The 23,792-nt window shown below is 41.3% G+C and overlaps 1 protein-coding gene and 1 long non-coding RNA gene across 6 annotated transcripts; one reads left to right on the forward strand and one right to left on the reverse strand.

The window, feature by feature from the left end:
- Positions 1-1,334: 1,334 nt before the first annotated feature.
- Positions 1,335-23,688, reverse strand: p2rx1 (purinergic receptor P2X, ligand-gated ion channel, 1). 5 transcript variants are annotated; one of them, XM_037748585.1, is made up of 14 exons: positions 23,020-23,688; positions 10,692-10,836; positions 8,727-8,798; positions 8,350-8,407; positions 6,012-6,099; positions 5,733-5,813; positions 5,500-5,641; positions 5,191-5,336; positions 3,598-3,688; positions 3,445-3,510; positions 3,261-3,356; positions 2,792-2,881; positions 2,615-2,659; positions 1,335-1,852 (listed from the first exon to the last, which is right to left on the reverse strand). In XM_037748585.1, exons 1-14 carry the CDS (start codon positions 23,154-23,156, stop codon positions 1,847-1,849), a joined length of 1,263 nt encoding a protein of 420 aa, XP_037604513.1. In that variant the 5' UTR covers positions 23,157-23,688; the 3' UTR covers positions 1,335-1,846. The 5 variants fall into 5 exon arrangements, with proteins under 5 accessions (XP_037604513.1, XP_037604512.1, XP_037604516.1 ...); XM_037748584.1 differs by having other exon boundaries at positions 8,338-8,407; positions 23,020-23,686; XM_037748588.1 differs by lacking the exon at positions 23,020-23,688 and adding an exon at positions 10,972-11,045 and having other exon boundaries at positions 8,338-8,407.
- LOC119475677 lies at positions 4,177-20,687 on the forward strand. Its single transcript, XR_005203846.1, has 3 exons — positions 4,177-4,301; positions 5,237-5,364; positions 20,071-20,687. It is a non-coding gene; the product is annotated as an uncharacterized LOC119475677 (long non-coding RNA).
- Positions 23,689-23,792: the final 104 nt, after the last annotated feature.

Genomic DNA, 23,792 nt, shown 5'->3' on the forward strand with positions numbered 1-23,792 from the left:
GTTCACTAGCTGCCCCAGAAGATGAAGCATTTAACCCTCCAACTATAGGACAGTCTCTTCATGCCACCCAGCTATTCAACAGCTAATAGTCTTTTTATATGAATTATCACCTCTGTAAGGATGATTTCAATTACATTTGGTAGACAAATTACACTGAGGAAGAACTGATTTTGGTGCAGATTACATTACCACATGGCCATTTAGAAAGCTCCAAGATGTGTCAATCAATCCATATAGGCAACACAATTTCAACCTATATATTTTTTTAACACTTCCTCCCTAAAATTTTACTTAAAAAGTGTCTTTTTTTTAAAGTTTTTTTGAAACATACCAGTCATAACTATTGAATGCAGCGTGCAGTTGGCGTCTGCACATATTTTATCAACTCTGATCTGCTAAATTCAACTTAAAGAGGACATATCATGCTCATTTTCAGATTCATACTTGCATTTGGGGTTTCTACTAGAACATGTTTACAAGATTTAATGTTGTAAAAAACACATTATTTTCGAATCACATGTTTTCTGCCCACAGAAAAAACTGACTGGGTTGTCTTATTTCACAATGTATGGGTTGGTAGGCACTCCAGATACACAAATGTATGTGCATGAGCAATTCAAGTTTTTCATGATATGTCCCCTTTAATATTGCCCAATGGTGGTAGTAGCTACTACAAAACATGATACACTGAAATGGCCTTAACTTAGTGGTCACCTGTATGACTCTCACAATTCAAGCCCTAATACTTACAGACTTAATATATTCTCCAAAAATCAGCACAACTGTCTGTCACTATTTTGATGCAGATCTGATACGTATTAAATACAAATATTAAATAGTGCATCCTTGGCGGAGGTTTGCTCAAACTGAGAAGAAAAAAATCTCACAGGAAGTGAGTGACGGGATTAATTTCTCATGATTTCAGGTCATAACTATACACACAGGAGGACTGTGGGAGAGTGAGTTTGTACATAATGTTCAGACGGGCGGTCGGATCGCTGCTGTGTATCTTATATGTGACTGTCCTCTGGTGTGTGTGTGTCGAAGGTGCCTGCCGTCTCAGTGTCTCGTGTTGTCTCGTGCATCTCTCTGAATGTACTCGCCTGTGTCACGTCGCTCGTATAAAAACAGCAGCATGGCGCATCCCTATATGGAATGAGGTTGTCACAATGTAAATATGTACCAATAATATATATAAAGAAGCTATTTTTTGCATGCTTTTTGTACACCTAGACATAATCAAAGACAATAAAAAAGAAAAACTGAATTCTTTCGACATGTTGCCTGCATTCCTGTTTGACCACTTGCACCGTGAGACAAAAGAAAAAAAGCAGTGCTGTACATCTTTTATTCATTTCTATTGTTGATCACAAGGTGCACAAGAGGGGATGAATCACTCCGACATTGGCACATCCACATGATGTGTGCGTGTCTATATCTTTCTTTGACAAAGACAGCAACAGAGGTAACGGATGACTTATGGATGATTTGTGTACACACAGAAGCACTGAAGTGTTCTTTTAACCTGCACGGATATGGAAGAGGTGGAAGTTACACCCAAAGTGCGAACAAAGGCAAAACCAAGCTACACCCAAAAAAGTACACATAACAGCTGAGCTACGCTAAAGCTCTATACATACAACGGCGAAAGTCACAGTCACTCAGGGGTGGCTGCAAGAGGGGGAAGATGTTGGTAGAAGATGTTGCTGAAGAAATAGAGGACACGTGATGCAATGTCTTTAGTCTGCGTCCTTTCCAATCCCAAGTCCATTTAGAGTGAAGGGTCTATTGCAGGGTCCCAGTTCAGTAGTCCTCCAAAGTACCACCTTCAAAGATTGCTCCCAGGTCACTTCTACAGGAGTAGTAGATAAAGAAAACATCAGCCACCACAAAAGCAAAGCAAATAGGCTTTATAGTTGTAAGACATGTGTGAATACCTTACTTTTAGGGCTGTCAATTCGTTTTAACGCCTCTTATTTAACACATTAACGCAACTTGCGATTTTTAGGTTGTAGCGGGCTCAGTTTTAAAGCTAGTGTGAAGATCTTGGCATCGTATGAAACTAGAAAACCTAAGGAATCCATTGCTTGTCGGGAAGGACGTTAAATAGCGCTCCAAACTTGCGGTAATTTTGGCGAGGAAAAAACTGGCATGGTCATTTTCAAAGGGGTCCCTTGACCTCTGACCTCAAGATATGTGAATGTAAATGGGTTCTATGGGTACCCACGAGTCTCCCCTTTACAGACATGCCCACTTTATGATAATCACATGCAGTTTGGGGAGAGTCATAGTCAAATCAGCACACTTACACACTGACATACTTACCATGTTTTGATTTGAGCTTATTTTTTATGCTAAATGCAGTACCTGTCAGGGTGTCATTGTTTTGTGTTGTTAATTGATTTCCAATAATAAATATATATTTGCATAAAGCAAGCATATTTGCCCGCTCCCATGTTGATAAGAGTATTAAACACTTGACAGATCTCCCTTTAAATTACATTTTGAACAGGTAAAAAATGTGGGATCAATCACGATCAATCACGATCAATCATGCAACAATCATGCGATTAACCGCGATTAAATATTTGAATCGATTGACAGCCCCACTTACTTTGGATACATCCGTCTCTGTGCTACATGCCTCTGAATCGGGGTCCTGTAGGATAAAGAATCCACAGGATAGGAGCCATTTAGACCTCTCAGGTAATGACAAAAAGGATTCTCCTTATCATCATGATAGAAAACGTGGAAATCAGAGAATCTACTCTACTGTCTAGACTTGACTCACGTTGCACTGCCCAGTGTCTTGGACTTGTCTTGCATTTGCTTCAAGGATGTAATAGTCGCTTGTTTCTAAACCAAGCGACTCGCTGTCATGCTGTAAATACAAAATGTTCTGCCTGTTTCAGTTAAGGAGGGGAACTGACTGAAGATTTCATCTTCTATCAGATAAAAGGCTGTTACTGTACCAAGATGCTCCTGCACTGCCCGTGAATGTTATGGGTATAAACACAGTGTTAATCTGAAGGTTACTGCTCCTGTGTACTATAGTGGGGCTTTATAGTTCTGGTGTATGTAGCATTCCTTCACAAGAACTGGAATACATCCAAAAGATGTTCAGATAGAGCATTACAGTGTTGATGTCTGTTCTGTGTCTGTTACTGTTAAAAGCCTCTCTGCTGCCATCTTGTGCTGAATTCACATCCCAACAGAATTGACGTCAGATCATATCACTTTACATGCATCATAGAGCTTACCTGTGTATGTGTGTCTGTGTGTTTGAATTTCATGTTGTGGTAAAATTCCCTTTTTGGTAGCAAATAGAGCAGCACCAAGTCGCATACTACAGTTGCCTGTAAAATCAGAGTTATTGTAGTTTATATACAAAGTATTCCACAGACCGTAAATAATGATATTGCAGGTAGCCGGGCTACAACATACCACCCCAAAGATGCCCACTCCAGAGCCTATAGCAGTTAGTGTTGGGATGATATCGAACTTTCTTGCCTGTGAAGGACAGAGAGCCAGTGATTCAACAGTCCAGAAGTCAGAAATTCATATGGATAGAAATATTCAATAATCCGTATTACTCACCAGTGACTGCACGATGATATCGAGCCTGATCCCAAACACTTTGAGGAGGGTTCTCTTCTGAACTTTGTCCTCCAAATAATGCTTTGCGTACCTACAAACAGCCATGGGAATGATCACAATATGTTACTTACAGTAGAATGTATTTGCCAAAGTGTACAAATGTATTTACATTTCCCATTTATTCCCTATCATCTGTTTGTTATATTGCTTAGGAGCACATTGCGGTAATAAACTACTGCATAACACGGGCTTTTAAACCTTCAGAATTTAACGAATTGTTACTAATAAAACTTTCCGTCTTAGCGCCTGTCTCTTTAAGACTCCCTCCAAAAAAAGCCCAGTTTGCTCTGATTGGCTTGTGAGAAAGAAATGGTGCACCTTTACAAAGGTAGTTCTCAAGCTGTGGGCGATATATTCTGACGTGCCTGCAGGTAACATAGGAAGGAGTGCCAAATCTGAATGGCTTGTTGAATCACATTTTCTGATCTTGGGTTGTCTTATTTCACAGTGTGTGGGTGGGTGGACATTCTAGATATCCAAATGTATGAGCACAAGCACTGGAAAACTGTGTGTTTGTGTAGTTCTGTCCTCTTTTCCAGGTCTCCATGGTGGAGAGGAGGTGGTGTGACTCAGGTCCAATCTGTCTTGCAACACCTGAAGTTGCTTTTGTTGGCTCAAAGTCCTCCCGGATCCATTCTTACACTGTACATACAATAAATCTATGATTTTGCCATCCTAATTGTCCATACTGTAATTTTACTATGTTGTTTACTATGTTTTACTAGGGTGTCATATGCTGTACAGCAGTGGTTCTCAACCAGGGGTGCGGCGACCCCCAGGGTTCCTTGAGGGGGTCCCCAGAAAAATAGGGAATAGTTTATTTTCACTATTTAATTCATTGTAGAAGTGAGCCCAGTGTGAGTAATGGGCCTTTCACATAGAATGCTGTACAAAGTCCACTAAGTAGCACATCTAAAACTCACTCATTAACACGTTGTTTAATCTGTATAAAAACTGAAGTGTAAAACTTTACACTTTATGGTTTTATTGGGTGTTATGTCCACTCCATAAACCCAGACCAGCTGTTTCCCCGTTTCCGGTCTTTATGCTAATCTAAGCTAACCAGCTGCTGGCTCCAGCTTCATACCTACATAACACACAGAGTGGTATCAATCTGCTCATCTAACTATGAGTGATGTTCCCCTCAGCCCTATGTTCCCTCGACCCTATGTTCCCTCAGCCCTATGTTCCCTCAGATCAGTACCTCTGCCGGTGCCATGTCATTGTTCCGAAACCCCAACGGTCCGAAAAAATGTCCCGGTGGACCAAAAGCCCATTTTTCCGACAGCCTAAACAACCTCACCACTCATGCCTAAACTTAAACAACCCAACCAACGAAAGCAACAAGTACTGGCCACATTGTCTGTCTGTTAATTGGATATTAGCGCAATATCTCAAAAAGTAATAGACAGATTTTGACATGGGCCAGGGATGATGCTGAGGGAACATGGGGCTGAGGGAATAGGGCCTACATTGGATGGGTTAAAATTCATAGGTGCTGTGGGAACTTCGATCTGACCCCTATTTACACACCTGAAATTGTAGCCCACTGAAGCTCTGGCTTTGTCTGTCTCGGCAGGGTTTCCGTACAGACCGTGGAAGTTGTACTTTGGTCGACAGTGTTTTACATCCACATCGAAGTTACACGTCCAGTCAACCACAATACCAATGGCCCCTCCCTGTCAGGACACAAGCACATAATGCACGGTAAGTCTCCATTATAACACGAGAAACAAAAGAAACAAAACACCAAAAGACAATACATGTGCAGCTGTGGACTGGATGGAGTGGGAATCTCCCTCTCCACCTGAACAATCATTCCTATCCATTCAGGTAACTTACCACTCTGGCTATTGTTTCGAAGTTGAACCCAGACATGTTAACTATGTCTCCCAGTCTGAATATGGGACACAGTGGAGCAGTCACTGGATTATGAAGGCATTTGCTGATGTATCCAGCATCAATACCCTCCACCAGGTTACTCCTGAAAGCACAATTGGTCAACACAGTTATAAATAGAGCTATTTTAGTGTCTGTTGAGCTGAATTTAATTTAATATAAATTAGGTCCATCACCTTGAGACGTCAAATAAGGGGAAAGTTACAGAGTTTTTGATGAATAGTGTGTAGTTCTCTGCAGACATCAACATAGGAGGACTAGACGGGAATAAACAGAAGAGAGAAGAGTGTCAGATCCAGTATGTTACGGATGAGAAATCGTCACAAATTATGTTTCTCATGTAGAGACAATCATGTAATCCATTTAACTGCACAGAATCATCACAAATTCTATCGCCACATGCGTAGCAAGTCTGTACCAGCTTGCAGTGTGAATAATTCAGTGTTTCCACATACTCTGGTATGTTGTGGTCGTCCTCAACAGGGCACCAAGCCAACACCTCGCAGGTCTTCGTTGTATTCAGGCAGACTCCCGTCATTTGCCCTTGAAATAGGATCGTACTAGAGTTCATCATTAGACACAAAACTTAATACTGGAGCAAGTGTTTCGAGCAGCAGCGAAAACATAGACTTTAAAGCAATTCTAAACATTCACTGCCTCCACTTTTATCATCTTATCTTGAATTACTATCAGCACCGAGCAAGATATAAAAGCAAAGCAAGCGCTGAAGTAGCTGTTTCCTTTATCTCGCCCTGATCCCAACATAGAATTTCCTTCCATGTGATTAGCTTTGTCGGTATCAGCCTCTCTCATCATGTGCCGGTTGAGTTCACAGACAGTTTCTCCAGCAGGCGTTTGGTAACTCAGCCCACCAGTCTGTGTAGCTACAGGGGCGCTCTCACGTGTTTGCTTGTCTACAAGCATAGAGACAGTCCGTCCTCTCTAAACAGATACTGGCACCTCGAGGTGAATTTGACTGGTCTGGAACAGACAGACGTAAAGCTTTGGTTAACATCGGTCTTATTGAAGTGGATGTGGGGCGCAGAGGGCTTGAAAGGCTCCGACAGATGGAGGACAATAACTTTATGTAACTGCTCTTTGAATTTGCAGATGTTATGTTTGAACCTATTAAAAAAGCTCTTGCCTGAAGGGTTATTTGTTTTTAATGTCTCTGTGTGCTTATGATTTGTGCCGGCTCACATGCACAGGAGTTATTGTGACGTCTGTGAGTAAATATATATATATATGTATACGTGCATGTGTCTACTTGCTTAAGGCAGGGTTTTACGGTGATCAACAAGCCGTGATCCGAAAACACACACACTGTGTGTTTGGTTGCTAAGACTGAGGTTGTTGACTTGAATCCGTTTCTCTTTCGGCGCTGGACAAGATGCTTGAATTATATCTAAATGTTTACTTTAGAAGCGACAATGACGGGTCACATGTGGTGTAGTTTATTTCCTACTGCGTGTGAGCCCGTCCTAGAGCAGCTCTCAAGAGCCACAACCCATTCTGCAAATAAACTGCTCCGTAACCGTATTCTCTTCCTCCCTCAAGTGCATCTTGGTCCTGTCGCTGGCTTTAAGAAGTTCAAGTTTAAAGTGCAAGTGAAGCGTTCAACCAAGTTAAGTTGGTTTACTTAATGGATTTCCGCTCTAATGAACTATTATATAACAAACATCACCAATGAAAGCATTTAAAAGAAAAAAAGAAGCTCCGTTTTATCTTTCATGGCAAGAGTGAGAGATTTGATGTTAAGATGAGTTGGACACCACGGTGCGACGACTGGGACTCACCCGTCCACACCGCCCGGGGCTGCCGCTGACAGCAGCCCAGCGAGTCGGTTCCGTTATCGCGTTGGCTTGGGAGTATTGGTGCCTTCAAATGGGGTCGTGTTTACCGTGTTCACAAGAAGAGTCCATATGAACGCCTCCCTCTTGTGGTATTCACGACCTCGCAAGTGGAACGTTTCTGAAAGCTCTGAGTTTACGAGTTTTGACGTGTTTGTTGACGTTGTCAGAAATAGCGGAGGCCAGGAAAGTTCATTTTTCGGTACATAATAAGTGAATATATTGTAATTTTAGTCGTATATTGTAATTCTTCGTAATTTTATAATATGTTTGAGGCCTAATCTTTTTCCTCATTTATTTTCCTGTCTTTGAGCGCTCTGAATGAGACAGCAGATAGAGACGGGTGATCAGAGAGGGGAGATGACAGGAGATGGGGAGACAGCCAGCTGCAGCTGGACTCAGTGACTGTCGGAGGGCTCTTTCAGTGCCACTAGCCAGCGCTGCTGCAGTACTGATCTCCGTTTCAGCAGCAGTTTATGTAATGGACCGTTTTGTCCTTTGCTTTAACATTGTAAAACTCATCTTTACATCCAGGTTTTCTTCTGTCCTGTGTCTCCTCAGTCTCCATCTTTCACGGTCTCTACCGTTGTATTTGTGTAACTTGCTGAGCCAACCAACCTGATGATGTCACAGGCTGGAGTAGCTACTGCAACATGGCGGCACTCTTTCCACGCAGGATAAAACAGAGGTTCTTTTTTCTTTTAAATGCTGACATTTGTCATGTTTGTTATGTAATAGTTCATTTGAGTGGAAATCCATTTTGTAAACCAGCTTGGTTGACTGTTTCATTTTCACTTTAAATCATCCATGGTGAAACAAAACAAGACAACAGAAAGCCAAAGATCTGGACTGATCTGAGTTTGGCCAGGGGCAGACAGACGGTTCAGTGAGGACTGCTGCTGTCACACACTGTCAGGCCGTCAGGATTTACCATGTCCCGTACGTTTGAAACTCCCTCCTTCACAGTCAGCGTTTGAGCTGCAGTTGTGCTTGCCTTGGAGCTGTTATAAACAAAGAGATTGGCGTCAGTGCGTGGACACAACTGTGGAATGTAAACAACATGAAAACAACACGACCATGTTAAAAATAAAGTTTTGCATTTAGCTTGTGAAGTTTTGAAGCATCCAGATAAGGATGTTTATGTCATCTTGAGGCCATTAAGTTGAAAAAGTTTTCTGCTATTCGACTGCTACACAATTGCCCAATTACAGAAACAGTCTTGGAATGATACACAATTCCTGTTTAGTTTGACTATTTATGGAAGTGTTTAAGTCAGAAACTGAAAGAGAGACGAAGACAAAAAAGAGCATATCCACCTACCTCGGGACACTTTCCCATCATCTGACCTTCAGTTATGATATAGTTTGTCATCACCACAAAAGATGCGTCTCCCTGAGGTTTAGGATTAAAAGAAGTAATATGTAAAAAATTTGTAATCTCATTCATTTATGCCATAAAATTGCATCATAAAGGATGCAGACAGTAGTTGTTAGGCAACATGCTAAAGTTTATTGTAGACAGCCTGTCAATCATTAATCAGTTGTGTCCCACTGGTGACCCTCCTGAGATCACAAACGCCTTCAAACCAAAACTTTTACATCCCAAAGAGTCACGCGTTGCTTTGTCCATGGTCAGTTTTCAGCTTAAAGGAATAGTTGGACATTTTCAGAAATACACTTTTTTGCTGTGTTGTTAAATGAGAAGATTGATACCACTTGCATTTGTATGGTAAATATTAAAGCTAGGGTTGGTAATCTTCAAAGCCATTTTTTGTTATATTTGTTGAAATTCTCATTACGTCCCGACAGCGATCAGTGTTGCCGACTTTCTCACTAGATTTAGGGACCTTTGGAGCTAATGCTGCTAGCTTTCATTGGAAAAGACTTGGCAACACCAGGCTTTTCTTTTTTTTTAAATCTAGCATACTCTTGCTAGTTTCTTAAGATTACCAATAGAGCTTTAAGCTAGAACCAGGAGACTGTTAGTTTAGCTTAGCATAAAGACTATTCTCAAACGTAACAAAATCCACCCAGCACCTCTTAAAGCTCTCTGCCAGAAAGTGAATACAATGTGCTCACAATTAGGCTGCTTCACATAATATCTCAATATTAATTAGTGAACTTTCTGGTGTTTTCAGACAGAAAGCCAAGGGGAATTTTTGCCTCACCTCATTTGCCCGAATTTGACTGCTGGACCATTGTGCAGTCTGTGTTGATTCAGACAGCCAATTAAGCTTACCAACTGTACAGACATTAGCTGCAGCTTGACAGATGCACCAACAGACAATATGTGTTTGTGACTTCAGTTATTCAATATCAAATATGCGTGTAATCGCGTCTTTCCATTGACTTTATATTCAGTCACGGCATCTCTCATTTTGCCTCCTGTCCTGAACACACAGTTAGAGGTGCTGGTAGGTGGATTTTGTCACCTTTGGACAGAATCAGGCAAGCTGTTTCCCACGGTTCACAGTCTTTATGCTAAGCTAAGCTAACCGGCTGCTGAATATAATGTGGAATATTCACAGACAAAAAGGTGGATTTTAGAATAAAGATGAAGTCATAGTTGATACCTACCTGATCAAAGTGTGAAACCTAAATGACATTGTCATCTTGTTGGTTGGGTTTAACCACATGCCAAACCCACTCTGAATTAAATAAGGCCCACGCCCAGATCTCAAAGCAAACATGACAATCTTCATTGTGCCTCTTCATCTCTTTTCCACAGATAAGACACAGACACAGCGATATTTTAGGTAAACAGAGATCGGCCTATATGTTTGACAAAGAGTCTCTTCTTTGTTAGGCTGTTTGCACAGTTCTTTAGGATGCACGCAATGACTTTTGGAAAGTACGGAGACACCTTGATGTTGAAAAAGCCAGATTATCATCCAGGTCAAATTTACAAACCATCAGTAACTTTAATTTTCATCCTAGTGTTGTCCTTGATTGGACCTGGCACGAAATTTAGCCAACACAGATGTGTTTTTTTAAAGAATGACTAAACCTTGAAGTCACGATCTGGCCGCTAACCAGCTTCTTCAAAGTGTTTTGACGTCGCTCATCTGACTCAGCCTGATGTTTATTCACTCTGACAGTTTGATTCATGGACTGTGGAAGTTGACTTCATGACAACTGACTCTGACCCACATTTACTATAATCCTAACAACGGTCAGTGACTTGTACCAGGTGCAAAACAAATTCTTGACCAATTAGGAGTCATGGGATGAGCACATACTGTATGTTCCTGCATGCGTGAAAGGCTTCAGCCAACCGGTCACCAACCTGCGGAGGGAAGACGTAGTCGGCCACATCCCAGACTCTCTCACTTCCGTTTATGTTGGTATAGCCCACTCCTTTCATTTTAGTGAAGACGGAGCTTACTGCTATGTCTGTAGATTGGTAGCCTTTCTCGTAGATGAACACCCACCTGTACGAGACACAGAAAGCATCATGTCAGATTTGTCTGTCAGCACCCCAGCCAACCATCCAACCCCACAGGCAAGGGCATGTATAGTAGTGATGTTGACATTCTCCACTGCAATCCCACATGCCAGCAGCATACCATTGTGGTTGTGCAATGTCACGTTGGTCATACATTAAAGGTCGTCCCTATACAACCACCAGGGCGCTACCTCCAGGTCTGAAAAGTGAAGCCAAAGAAGACTGATTGTATAGAAGTCTATGAGAAAATGAGCCTACTTCTCACTTGATTTATTACCTCAGTAAACATTGTAAACATGAGTTTATGGTCTGAAATCGCTAGTTTCAAGTCTTCTTCAATATAGAATGATGTTCATTGAGTAAATTATGGTCCCATTTAGAGTCAAATAGACCATAAAGCAGGGGATGCTTTAGGACGTGGCTACCTTGTGATTGACAGGTTGCTACCACGGCGTTGTCCAGTCTGGGTGTTGTCCATGTTTTTGTCTTACAACTTTAACCCTTTCACAGTGTTTTCAGTTCATGAAAGTTAATTGTACCAATGGCCTACCCGTCTTATTCAGCATTCAGTTGTACTTAGCGCCACCCTCTCGTGTCACTTCTGGTTGCAAAAACCCAAGATAGCGACGACCAAAAGCCAAGACGGTGACGACCAAAATGCCAATCTCGAGGCTTCAAAACGGCAGTCCACAAACAAATGGATGAAGTCACGGTAACTCCACTTCTTGCATACAGTCTATGACCCCCACTAAGACTATTCTGACATATTGAATCTCTGAGACTGACATTTTCTGATATATTTAAGAGGCAACTTCAATTTTCAAAATTTATTAGAATGCATCATCAGAGGGTTGCAGCAAACTGTTACTCCTCTGTTAAGAAAGTGAAAGTATACTGTATGCTATCTTATACATCATGATATTATATATGTTTGTTGGAAAGAGATTATAAGCAAAGCCTTGTGATGGAAAGCATGAAATAAAAAAAGCAAAAAAAGCAAGTGAAAGCGGCTCAGGTAGAAAGTAAATAATATGCTTTATCACAGTTGTGGTTTAGTAGAGAGGAGGTGCTGATTGTTGCCTGTGAGTAATAATGAAACCTTCCTATCTGATAGCGCAGTTACACAGAATCTGATAATGTCATATGTCATGTTAAAATGTCAGCTTGCATGTTTATTAGTGCAAATTATCCTCCTCCAAGAATACTGATTGTGATAACTCAATGACTAAGTTCATGTACTGTAATGAAGGACAATTTTGAGCTACTTACAGCCTACCTTACAGGCTTGTTACAAATTAGGGCCCCTTTAGTCCATGAGCCAGACCCCCAAAATTTGTCCGTCGTGCCACTTTGGAGGGACCATGTCTCATAGTGATTTTTTTAAAGGTTTATATCCCTAGTGTTGGAAAACGCATGATAGCATTGCAGCAATGGTAGCTTTCTATGTGCTATCACTCCTTTTTTCATCCCTCCATCATTAAAACTTTTCCATCTTTTTTCAACATTTTACACATAGATCCAGTATAAAAGAGGGAAACCAACACACAATATCATGAAGTCATGTATCGTTGTAAAGCTTAGACTATAATCTATCCTTCAGTCACACTGTCATGACACTGAGGTCAAGAGAATTTGACCTTTGACTGCTAATGCTGCAATGGGGCAAATTCTGAATGCCACTGCAAATGCCCTTATAACTAACTCCATATTGATCGGATGTGCCCATGGATAGTTCCAGCATAAAGAGCACAAAAAGAGCTTTAAATTGATTTATTATATGACTAACAACAATAACAACATTTCTTAACAGAATAAACGTAACTTTGTGCAGTTTGTATCTGATAGAATGTTCAGAACATTGCATTGGATTCTGTTATTGGGGCAGTGTGTAAATGGCTTTCTTAGCAGCAGAAACACAAAATAATACAAAAACTCAAAAAACTGTACTAAGAAATTAATTCTCTATCCATTATTTTATGTTTTCTTACCTCATTGTCAATATAAACATGTTCCAACTGATGAGGCCCTGACTCAGTGGCAATGGGTTATATTCCAGGTGATATGTGAAAATGATGTTCACTTTTTTATAAAGGCATGAAACTTGGTACACTTGAACAGTTTGGAGCCCTAAACATTTTGGAGACATGGAGCCATCACAACAAAAATTACCATAACCAAATTATGTATTTTGCATTATAGCTCCTGTGCCAAACATGATAACACAGAAAAGATGATGTCTATCCCTATGTTGGATGGCCAATGTTTACAAGGATACCATTCACAATATCATAAACTGTTCAGGTGAATAATTAATGGTGAATTCAGTGATGTTGTATGAAGCAAATCACACTATCTGAGAACCTAGGCTAGATGTAACTATTACTACTTAACTAAACTATAATATCATGTCTGTTATGTGCATGTATGTTGTATAGAGTTTTAAAAAGCTTAATCCTTTTGTTCATTAACCCTGACAATACAGTGACTGTAAAGAGGAGAGCAATATTCAATATGGCCATAACAACTTAAAGTTTAAAAAGAATGTCAAACACAAAAGATGAAAGATACATCCTGTAGATGTGCCGGGATGCATCATCAGTGATGGAACCTGGGGTTATTGGGTATTTCGGGTCTTTCAACATCAGACACACTCGCCCAGGCGACCCAGCCAGGGTTGATCAGACCCCAGCTTGAGTCCCAGCAGCAGTCGCCCATGGATCTAGCCTCTTGATCCAAAGCCAGTCTGGTGGCTTTCTCTGCAGCTTCAGTAATGGCTCTGATGGCCTTCCTCTATGTCCTCCCCGGTGATGCCCATTGCCCAGTGCCCAAATGCTTTGCAGCCCACCTCCACAGGCTCACAGCGAGTTTGCCAGCCTTGCCTTCTACATTCTTACACTAGCTCCTGATACTTGGTCTCGCTTCCTCTCATTGGCCTCATCCATACGCTCTTTCCAGGACACTGTTAGTTCCAGCCTGATCAGTTGTTTGGTAGACTCTGAAATGATGATCACGTCTGGTTGAAGCTGTGTTGATGTTATCCAGGCTGGGAACTTCAGCTGCTTGCCCAAGTCCACTTACAGTTTCTAGGTTTGGTTGGTTGTCTAGGTTGTTGGTGTGGCTTCTCTCCGGCTCTGAGGAACGTGATGGTCTTTGGCTGGTGGTGGCCCTTGCTGGTGTTGATGGCTGTGGCTACACTCTCATCGACTGTGTTAAGCACTTGGTCATGGCGGCAGTGATAATGTTATGGTTTGATGCACTTGGTAGGGCACCGTAGACAGCTTGGACTAAGAACCTGATGTGATGGAAGTCTGCTTGCCAGATATTTGACCAGCTGATATTTCGTTGCAGTACTCTTTCCCATCTAGTCCATGCTCCTTGCTGTCCCATCCTTACCATCCTGCTGACTCGTACCCACAGTTCCTCCTGAACGAGATGTTGCAACTCTTTGCTTTGTCGACTCTCCTGCCAGTTAGGATTTGGATGCCGGCAGATGCCACGTTTGGATCTCTGGACTCTCTGTACTGGAGAGCTTCCCTTGTCAATGACACCAAGAACTCTTCAGAGAGGCCACTAATTGGGAGCTACAGGATGTTGCTGGTGTCATACAAGGCAGCACTGCTCATACTGCTGGGTAGGTCTTTAGGTTGGCCGTAAAATTGAGAAAACATGAAGCAGTACCATATAGGCTGCCCTACATGCAAGAAATTTTTCTGCGTTCTGGTGCCCCTCCACATGCAGATGGAGTCTTTTTTATTTTTTTCACCCCTGCCCCTCAGAGTCCACCATTGTGCTCCATAATGGAAATTATTTCCGATGTAACGCTTTTTGGAGCCTTTGACAGAGCCATGAAGGTCTCTGTTGCCATATCATAGGCATTGCAGGTATCCCATGTGCAGATGCTGTGTCACAGCCAGTGAAGGCATGGAACACAAGAAGGGCCTTGGATTTGTCAGGACCCAGAGGCTTGGCAATCTCATGAGCAGTAAGGGTGTAACGATTCATCTACTACATCGATGTATCGATTTATATTCCTACAATCCAACTACATCAATAGGTCCACGGCAAGTTGTCCTTCACGGGGATGTATATCGATCTAAAATCAATTTGCAAGGTAAATAATCTATTGTATCGATACTAAGAATTTACACCTTGTATTTAAGCACGACAAACGTCATATGGATGTACACTAATCAAATAAAAGAAATTAGAAAAAATAAATAAAAGGTGTTTGTATTTGCCATTAATCATTGTGTTTACTTGTTTATATCCATAATTAATTTATCCCTGATTCCCTTAAAAGAAAAACTTTGAGGAATCCTGACCTGCACTGTCCAGTATCAGCTATTTATTTCAGTGACACAGATTGAATTTTTGGCAAAAAATACTTACTATATCAAGTCATTGAATCGTATCGTATTCTATCGCTCTAGATGAGCCATATATCGAATCGTATCGGAACCATGGAAAGTGATACGTATCGTAGTAAAACATATCGTTACAACCCTAATGAGCAGGTATGTATCTGAAGTTCTTACAAGTCCCAAATGTCACCCACAGCTTCTCAATGTCCAGCTCTGACACATGTGCAATGGCTAGGACAACAACATCTGTGTCCACAGTACACAGGGTGATCTTTTTAAAGCTTTTTCTAGCAGCGCCCGCCGCATGTAGTAGCATCTTTGTATCTGCCTTTTCATGCATGCAAGGGGAAATCTGATCTGTTTCTTGTGGATGAGATGATAGAACAAGATCAAGAGTGAAGAAAAGGATGCTACTCCATGCTCATTGCTCTGTCAAAGGCTCCAAAAGGCATTCCAAAGGAGATCATATCCATTGTGGAGCACTTCACAATTCTCCTGTATGATCACAACGGTGGGTCAGGGGGAGAGAAAATGTCACGGAACACATCAAAATCCACAGTGCCTGGAGCACATCGGACAACACGTAGGTCCTAGCTGTTCAAACTTAACAAAACTGGGGAGTCAACATCTGTCCTGGGCAGCAGGTGGATACTCCAAGGCCTAGAGAAGCTCATAAATATTTGTGTTTCATATATTCTTTTTAAGCTAAGTTGTTAAGGTAAAAGTAAAAGTATTGTTAAACTGTGAAAATGATGTTCACTTTTTTATAAAGGCATGAAACTTGGTACACTTGAACAGTTTGGAGCCCTAAACATTTTGAGACATGGAGCCATCGCAACAAAAATTACCATAACCAAATTATGTATTTTGCATCATAACTCCTGTGCCAAACATGATAACACAGAAAAGGTGATGTTTATCCTTATGTTTGGATGGCCAATGTTTACAATGATACCATTCACAATATCATAAACTGTTCAGGTGAATAGTTAATGGTGAATTCAGTGATGTTGTATGAAGCAAATCACATTATCTGAGAACCTAGGCTAGACTTTATAATATCCTGTCTGTTGCATATAAAGTCTTAATCCTTTTGTTCATTAATCCTGACAATACAGTGACTGTGAAGAGCTTAACAATACTTTTACTTTTACCTTAACATGTTTGGCACAGGAGATATGATGCAAAATACATAATTTGGTTATGGTAATTTTTCTACCAAACAACTGATCATGCTGGAACTAACAGTGTCCTGTAAAGAGCGTATGGATGAGGCCAATGAGAGGAAGCGAGACCAAGTATCAGGAGCTAGTGTAAGAATGTAGAAGGGAAGGCTGGCAAACTCGCTGTGAGCCTGTGGAGGTGGGCTGCAAAGCATTTGGGCACTGGGCAATGGGCATCACCGGGGAGGACATAGAGGAAGGCCATCAGATCCATTACTGAAGCTGCAGAGAAAGCCACCAGACTGGCTCTGGATCAAGAGGCTAGATCCATGGGCGACTGCTGCTGGGACTCAAGCTGGGGTCTGATCAACCCTGGCTGGGTCGCCTGGGCGAGAGTGTCTGATGTTGAAAGACCCGAAATACCCAATGACCCCAGGTTCCATCACTGATGATGCATCCCGGCACATCTACAGGATGTATCTTTCATCTTTTGTGTTTGACATTCTTTTTAAGCTTTAAGTTGTTATGGTCATATTGAATATTGCTCTCCTCTTTACAGTCACTGTATTGTCAGGGTTAATGAACAAAAGGATTAAGCTTTTTAAAACTCTATACAACATACATGCACATAACAGACATGATATTATAGTCTAGTTAAGTAGTAATAGTTAAGTCTAGCCTAGGTTCTCAGATAGTGTGATTTGCTTCATACAACATCACTGAATTCACCATTAATTATTCACCTGAACAGTTTATGATATTGTGAATGGTATCATTGTAAACATTGGCCATCCAACATAGGGATAGACATCACCTTTTCTGTGTTATCATGTTTGGCACAGGAGCTATGATGCAAAATACATAATTTGGTTATGGTAATTTTTGTTGTGATGGCTCCATGTCTCCAAAATGTTTAGGGCTCCAAACTGTTCAAGTGTACCAAGTTTCATGCCTTTATAAAAAAGTGAACATCATTTTCACATATCACCTGGAATATAACCCATTGCCACTGAGTCAGGGCCTCATCAGTTGGAACATGTTTATATTGACAATGAGGTAAGTGTGAGAAAACATAAAATAATGGATAGAGAATTAATTTCTTAGTACAGTTTTTTGAGTTTTTGTATTATTTTGTGTTTCTGCTGCTAAGAAAGCCATTTACAAACTGCCCCAATAACAGAATCCAATGCAATGTTCTGAACATTCTATCAGATACAAACTGCACAAAGTTACGTTTATTCTGTTAAGAAATGTTGTTATTGTTGTTAGTCATATAATAAATCAATTTAAAGCTCTTTTTGTGCTCTTTATGCTGGAACTATCCACGGGCACATCCGATCAATATGGAGTTAGTTATAAGGGCATTTGCAGTTGCATTCAGAATTTGCCCCATTGCAGCATTAGAGGTCAAAGGTCAAATTCTCTTGACCTCAGTATCATGACAATGTGACTGAAGGATAGATTATAGTCTAAGCTTTACAACGATACATGACTTCATGATATTGTGTGTTGGTTTCCCTCTTTTATACTGGATCTATGTGTAAAATGGTGAAAAAAGATGGAAAAGTTTTAATGATGGAGGGATGAAAAAAGGAGTGATAGCACATAGAAAGCTACCATTGCTGCAATGCTATCATGCGTTTTCCAACACTAGGGATATAAACCTTTAAAAAAATCACTATGAGACATGGTCCCTCCAAAGTGGCACGACCAACCCCCTGGCTCATGGACTACTTGTCATGTTTCAGATTTGTTACCAGTTCCACCAAAGAGACGATTCCCTTCTAAATTTCTCACATGGTTTCATTTAAAGGTGCTAAATGTGAGATTGGGAGCCTTTCTATTGCCTCCGTACTGCTCTTAATACGGCAATGGCTGAGCTGGTGGCTCATAGCTAACGATGCTAACAGCACTAACAGTGAAAACGATGGCAACAGTGCTGACCTACCCAATCTGGCTTGCAACTTGTCAAATACCGCCGATTGGGCAGCGCCCCTCGCATTGGAAACCAACGCTTTATCAACAGTTTATGACAAACCGGGATTTCAACTAACTCCAATGTAAACCCACCCGCGGCCTTATTCGACAGTTGGAGCAATATTTATAGAGTGTAAGTCCGCTAAGGGCGAGAGGGGAGGTGGATGGGTCAAACAAACACAAGACTTTCAACCAAGAGAATGGATGGAGATGGAATATAATATTAATAACTATGTTTTTATTTGTGTATAATCACCTGAAACTAAGAATTGTGTTTTGGTTAGCTTAGAATGAGCCCTTCATACCTACATTGGGAGCGAGTCCTCTTCATGTTGCTCCGCCATGTTTCTACAGTAGCCCAGAACGGACAAACCAAACACTTGCTCTAGAGAGAGCATTTCCCATTTTCCCGTTTGGCCAGGCGGCGTCTGACTTCCCAAAGTAATGTTATTTTGGTAAAAGGAGCGAAGCGAAAGGCGACGTTACCATGGTTTTGCACTCGGCTGTTAACGTTACGACAGTCTTGGAAAGCGAGGAGTGAGCGGTTGTGTCTAGAAGGTAACCCACAATTTGGGAATCTCTCGTGAGATGGTTAAGGTGACGCATTGACCTCGAACAGTTAAAGTTAGGATACACTCCTGGTTTTATGCCAAATGTTAAATAGCTCTGGTCACACTCGGGTGCAGTACTTTTTGATCTCTGCAGAGCGAAGCTTCTCCTTGTGTTGCTCTATGTGTGTGCCTTGCCCAGATATGGGCAACAGCTGGTGTGCACTGGGAAGATACTGTATGTACAAACACACACACACACACACACACACACACACACATACGCACATGCAGAGCTATTTTATATAGGGTTTGAAAAGCAATTACCCCCCAGCAGAAAGCCTACAGGAAAGCATGTATCGCAGCACAAGTTCATTTGTCCGTGGACAATGAAAGCACCTTCCAGCAACGGATGAACAGAAACATCCTTCACAATGCAGACTGAAATAAGGTGCCGTCTGCACAATAAGCTAAAAGCCACAACTTCTATCAGTTATTTAAATCATGTAAGTTGTAGCTTACATTCAAGAAGAACGGAGAGGTAAAAATAGAGCACATTAATGGAATAAAGAAACCCATGAGCGTGAAATAATGGAAGGATCTTCCAAAACAGCAGTCTAAGTGAGATCTGTATCTGCTCCGACAGAAGGAGAGCAGGGAGGCGGAGGGCTTTTCTTCCCACCATACTGTGGCTGCTGAGATTAGTGTTCGTTTTGTAAAGACAAATTAGAACCTTCTGCTAATCACTATGAAAAGCAAACAATAGATTGGCATTTTTGTCAACTTAAAAGTGACAAGAATTAATTATAGGTTTGCTGAGGCTGCTGTTAAATTAGTCTTTACGTTCTGACTTAAGAGATTTACATTCAATTGATTTATCAAATATTTTCAAAACCATTCATGTGGGATTTTTTCTTTTTTGTGAGGGATTTATGCAGAGAACTCTCTGGTATGTGTACTCCCAAACTGTGGCTGGCCAAGGATGCATACATTATACATGAAGGTGTCCGTTGAGGTAATGAAAGCACAAAAATATATCAATAAAATATGTGTACCAAATACTACAATAAATTCATATATTTTGCAGATTTAAATAATTTTTTAAAAAGTAGAAAAATAAATGTATTTGTGACAAGTCTCATGTTAAAATGAAATCTAAAATTCCTGACAGGACAACCAGTGGTTCACCGGTTCACTGCTAGTGCCTGAAAGATACAGGCTGACTTCTGCTCCGAGCTACCAGCCTGCTGCCTGAATCCTGAGGAGGAGAATGTGGGCAGCTTCATAATCACATCTCATTTCATGCCCATCACCAAAAGGCAAGTGACAGGTGGGAAGATGGAGCTCTGTCATGCACCGGGAGCCTTAATAGCAAAAGAGACAAGACCTTTGCATGTCACCGTGACTGCTCCCTTTTTTACGTCTTTATATCAGTGCACAGTGGGAGCTAAAATCCAGTTTCACAGTTACCTCAGTTTAGGATCTTTCAAGGTTTGAAATGAAAAAAAATGATCATCCACATTTGTTGTGGCTTGACTGAAGATGGTCAAGATTAAAGCACCTGAAGAGAAAGGGCCAGATTAAAGCCGACACCAACCCGACATCAGAGAACTAGCGGCGACAAAGGCCAACAGTTGCGTTAAATTCCCATTTTCTGCATAGACGTAAGAAATGAGCAAAAAAAGAAACAAAGAAAGAAATACACTTTTCACCCCTGTAACTCTTTCTGACACTTTTTCATCTGCTCGGCAGCACTTATTTGTTAATAAAAGTGTTAATTGTAGTGAAACTGACTCAACACTTTTAAGCCAACAATATCAGGGACGTATTGTTTATTTATATTATAATAAATACACTTATTTGTGAAAATAAAAATCTTAATTTTAGTCTTAAAACCATTATGATGTGTGATTTGTGTTGCGGTTTACGAGCCTAGGGTTAGGGTTAGGGTTAGGGTAACCTTAACCCTAAAGGTGACATTCAGTGGTTCTGGGGGTTTGAACCCTAAAGGCCCGACATCAAAGAACTAACGGCGACAAAGGCCAACAGTTGCATCGCCTCACGTTACATTTGTCTTGGCCAAAAAGTTGCACTCGAACACACCGCAAAAACTTCAGCCAACTACCACAAACGTTCTGCGCCTGCGTGAGATGAAACAACTCTCCACACCAGCAAGTGGCGGTAGTCTGTATTTGTCATTTTAAAAAAGAAACTGGAAGACCGAGGACGGCAGTGGGGGGTTGAACCCTAACCCTAGAGCGAGGGTGCGGATGGGGGGGGGGCTCCAAATCCTAATTTCGCCATAGGGCACAAAATTAGCTAGAGCCGGCCCTGAGATGAATAGAAACCGACTAGATTAATTAAATCAGCTCACTGGTTCCCTTTTTTTTTTTTAAAGTAAAAAAACGTGCCATTAGCATTCTTAAATTTGTCTGTATCTATCACGTGTAGCATCACCAGCAGAAGGTAACGTGTCACTGCGTTCTTTGGCAGCGAACTGGGCATCAGTTGATTGTTATGTGTGTTAGCATATGCCTCAGCGTGTTCATCACACACAGCTCCTCAGGTGCTGCTGCTCAGAGGTGCAGAGACGCTTTAGAAAAATCATCACACACACTCATACACAAGTACAAACATGTACAATGAGTACAAACCATACAAACGGTCAATGAGTAATTTTAGATTAATAAGACAGGTGACGCTGACTCTCCCTTCTGCAGAATTAATTTCCAGGGCATGACTCCAACGTGTCAAAGCAAGTGTGTGGAGATAGTATGCGTAACTTGATAAGCATGTTGTCTTTTTTTTGTCTCAACTTGAGGAAAGCTGATAATAAGATTTCATGGCTCTGGTCTCATCTGACAGTCATTACTCACAGTTTGTTTGCAGTTCCTGTTTGCTGTGTCAACAGTACCTGGTAAGTTACAGTATGTATCTCTGACCATTGGTAGCACCCCCCAGAAGTCAAATAAGATGTCTTCCTTTTTTTTTTTAATTATGTTTTTCTAGCACTTTGAGGCTCTTTCTTTTATCATGTAAGCAAAGTCAAGACATTAAGGGTTCAATCTAAACAACCCAGCCGGCAAAACAAGCTTAACCCCATGAGAACCGCGATCCCGACTGACTTTACTGTCTTTCAGAGGCTGTGGCAGGTTCAGTTTTAGAGCTAGAAAGAAGCTACAGATATCATATGAAACTAGAAAACCTGTGAATCCATTGGTAACCATGTCATACTAGCTTGTCGGGGCTAAGGAGGCTAAATAACGCTCCAAAGTAAGGCTACATTTTGGCGAAGAAAAACTGGCATGGGCATTTTCAAAGGGGTCCCTTGACCTCTGACCTCAAGATATGTGAATGAAAATGGGTTCTATGGGTACCCACGAGTCTCCCCTTTACAGACATGCCCACTTTATGATAATCACATGCAGTTTGGGGCAAATACCATGCAGTTTTTTGAATGCAGTGTTATTTTCGCCTTTTCTAAAAATAGTGTATTTGAATATTTCTGCATACAAAAACAAAAGTCTTTGATACCAAATCACAGCATGGATTTTTCTATGGTGTTCCTCAAGGTCTTGGTGTCTTAATGTGGTATTTTGGAGGGATTATTAATATTGTTATCAATTCTCAAGTGGTAAAAAATGGTTACATTTAGCACCAAATCTGTGTAACAAATGGTATCAACCCAAAAATGCTTATTTATGAGACATAATAGAGCATGGGAATGGCCACCATATACTTATATTATAATGTTCTCAGCCCTTATACACTTTTACAATTTATTTTGATTCATTCATTCATATGTGATTTATGACAAGTTGACAAACAGTGCTGAGCTGCATCACAAATTAAACTTCAGGTTCCCAGCTTTCAGATGATGTACACCACTTCTATGTGACATCTACTGTTGACCTGCTATCTCCCCATAAAGACCCCCCCTAAAAAAGACAAAAACTGATCTATTGTTGGTCTCAAAGTTGTTGGAATTTGCAGGGCCACTCTGAAAGGTCACTTTGCATCAAACTGTATCACTCCCCACAAGTTGAAACATGACATTGCAAACACTCAAGTCTGCCTGTTTCCTCTCTGAACAGCACAGAAACATCCAAAGAGATCTTACCCGATGATGTAAGCCAGGACCCCCAGCTGGATGATGCGGCACACCACTCCCACCCTCCTGTTCCTCACCAGCACCTGGCGTGGGGTCTCATACTCAAAGAAGAAGTCAGAGAGGGCGTTGGTGATTTGGTTCTTCATCTTCTCTCATCGGCTGACCCCACAGAGAGAAGGGGCTCTCTCTCTCTCTCTTGCTCTCTCTTCACCCCACTTGCATGTAAACACCCCAGACTTCTCCTCCTGGTCACCTCTACCTCGTTCCTCACTGGTGGTGGCAGCAAAGGTCCTCTGCCTCCTCTCATAAGTAACGTCTGACGTGCTTCATGAGAAGTCATGAAGTGTAGTACTTCCTCCCTCCCACTCTCTCTCACTCTCACTCTCTCTCTCTCTCTCTCTCTCTCTCTCTCTCTCTCTCTCTCTCTCTGCACAGGGTCACTCTGTTTTCAGTCAGTCACATTTGTGCATTCACCTCACCGCTGCATCTCGTGGCTTTTCAATGCATTTCTCTTCCCTTTTTTTTGTTTGTTATCTGCAGCACACAAAATTAATGAAAAGACAGTTGTGGAATTCACTCTTGACTCGTTTGCAAATAACTCAACAGCTGCCACACAAGCACTGGACCTCCTCCTCCTCCTCCTCTCTCTGTGCAATCAAACCTTATCATTGACACTCTCTTCCTGTGCTATAGGCACAACCACATGAGCTCAACACAAACACACAGTTCAGCTTATTTGCCTGCTCACGTCACCATTTCCAGACATTAAGCCCTCTTATGTT

This window comes from Sebastes umbrosus, chromosome 17 (assembly GCF_015220745.1).
Source record: "Sebastes umbrosus isolate fSebUmb1 chromosome 17, fSebUmb1.pri, whole genome shotgun sequence".
NCBI classification, from domain to species: domain Eukaryota; kingdom Metazoa; phylum Chordata; class Actinopteri; order Perciformes; family Sebastidae; genus Sebastes; species Sebastes umbrosus.

Coding starts and splice junctions, on each gene's coding strand:
- p2rx1 (XM_037748584.1), bottom strand. CDS start 23,156: ATGAAGAACCAAATCACCAACGCCCTCTCTGACTTCTTCTTTGAGTAT. Junction 5,814..6,011: donor GACGACCACAACATACCAGA/GTATGTGGAAAC, acceptor ATTCCCGTCTAG/TCCTCCTATGTTGATGTCTG. Junction 2,660..2,791: donor AAGACACTGGGCAGTGCAAC/GTGAGTCAAGTC, acceptor TTTATCCTACAG/GACCCCGATTCAGAGGCATG.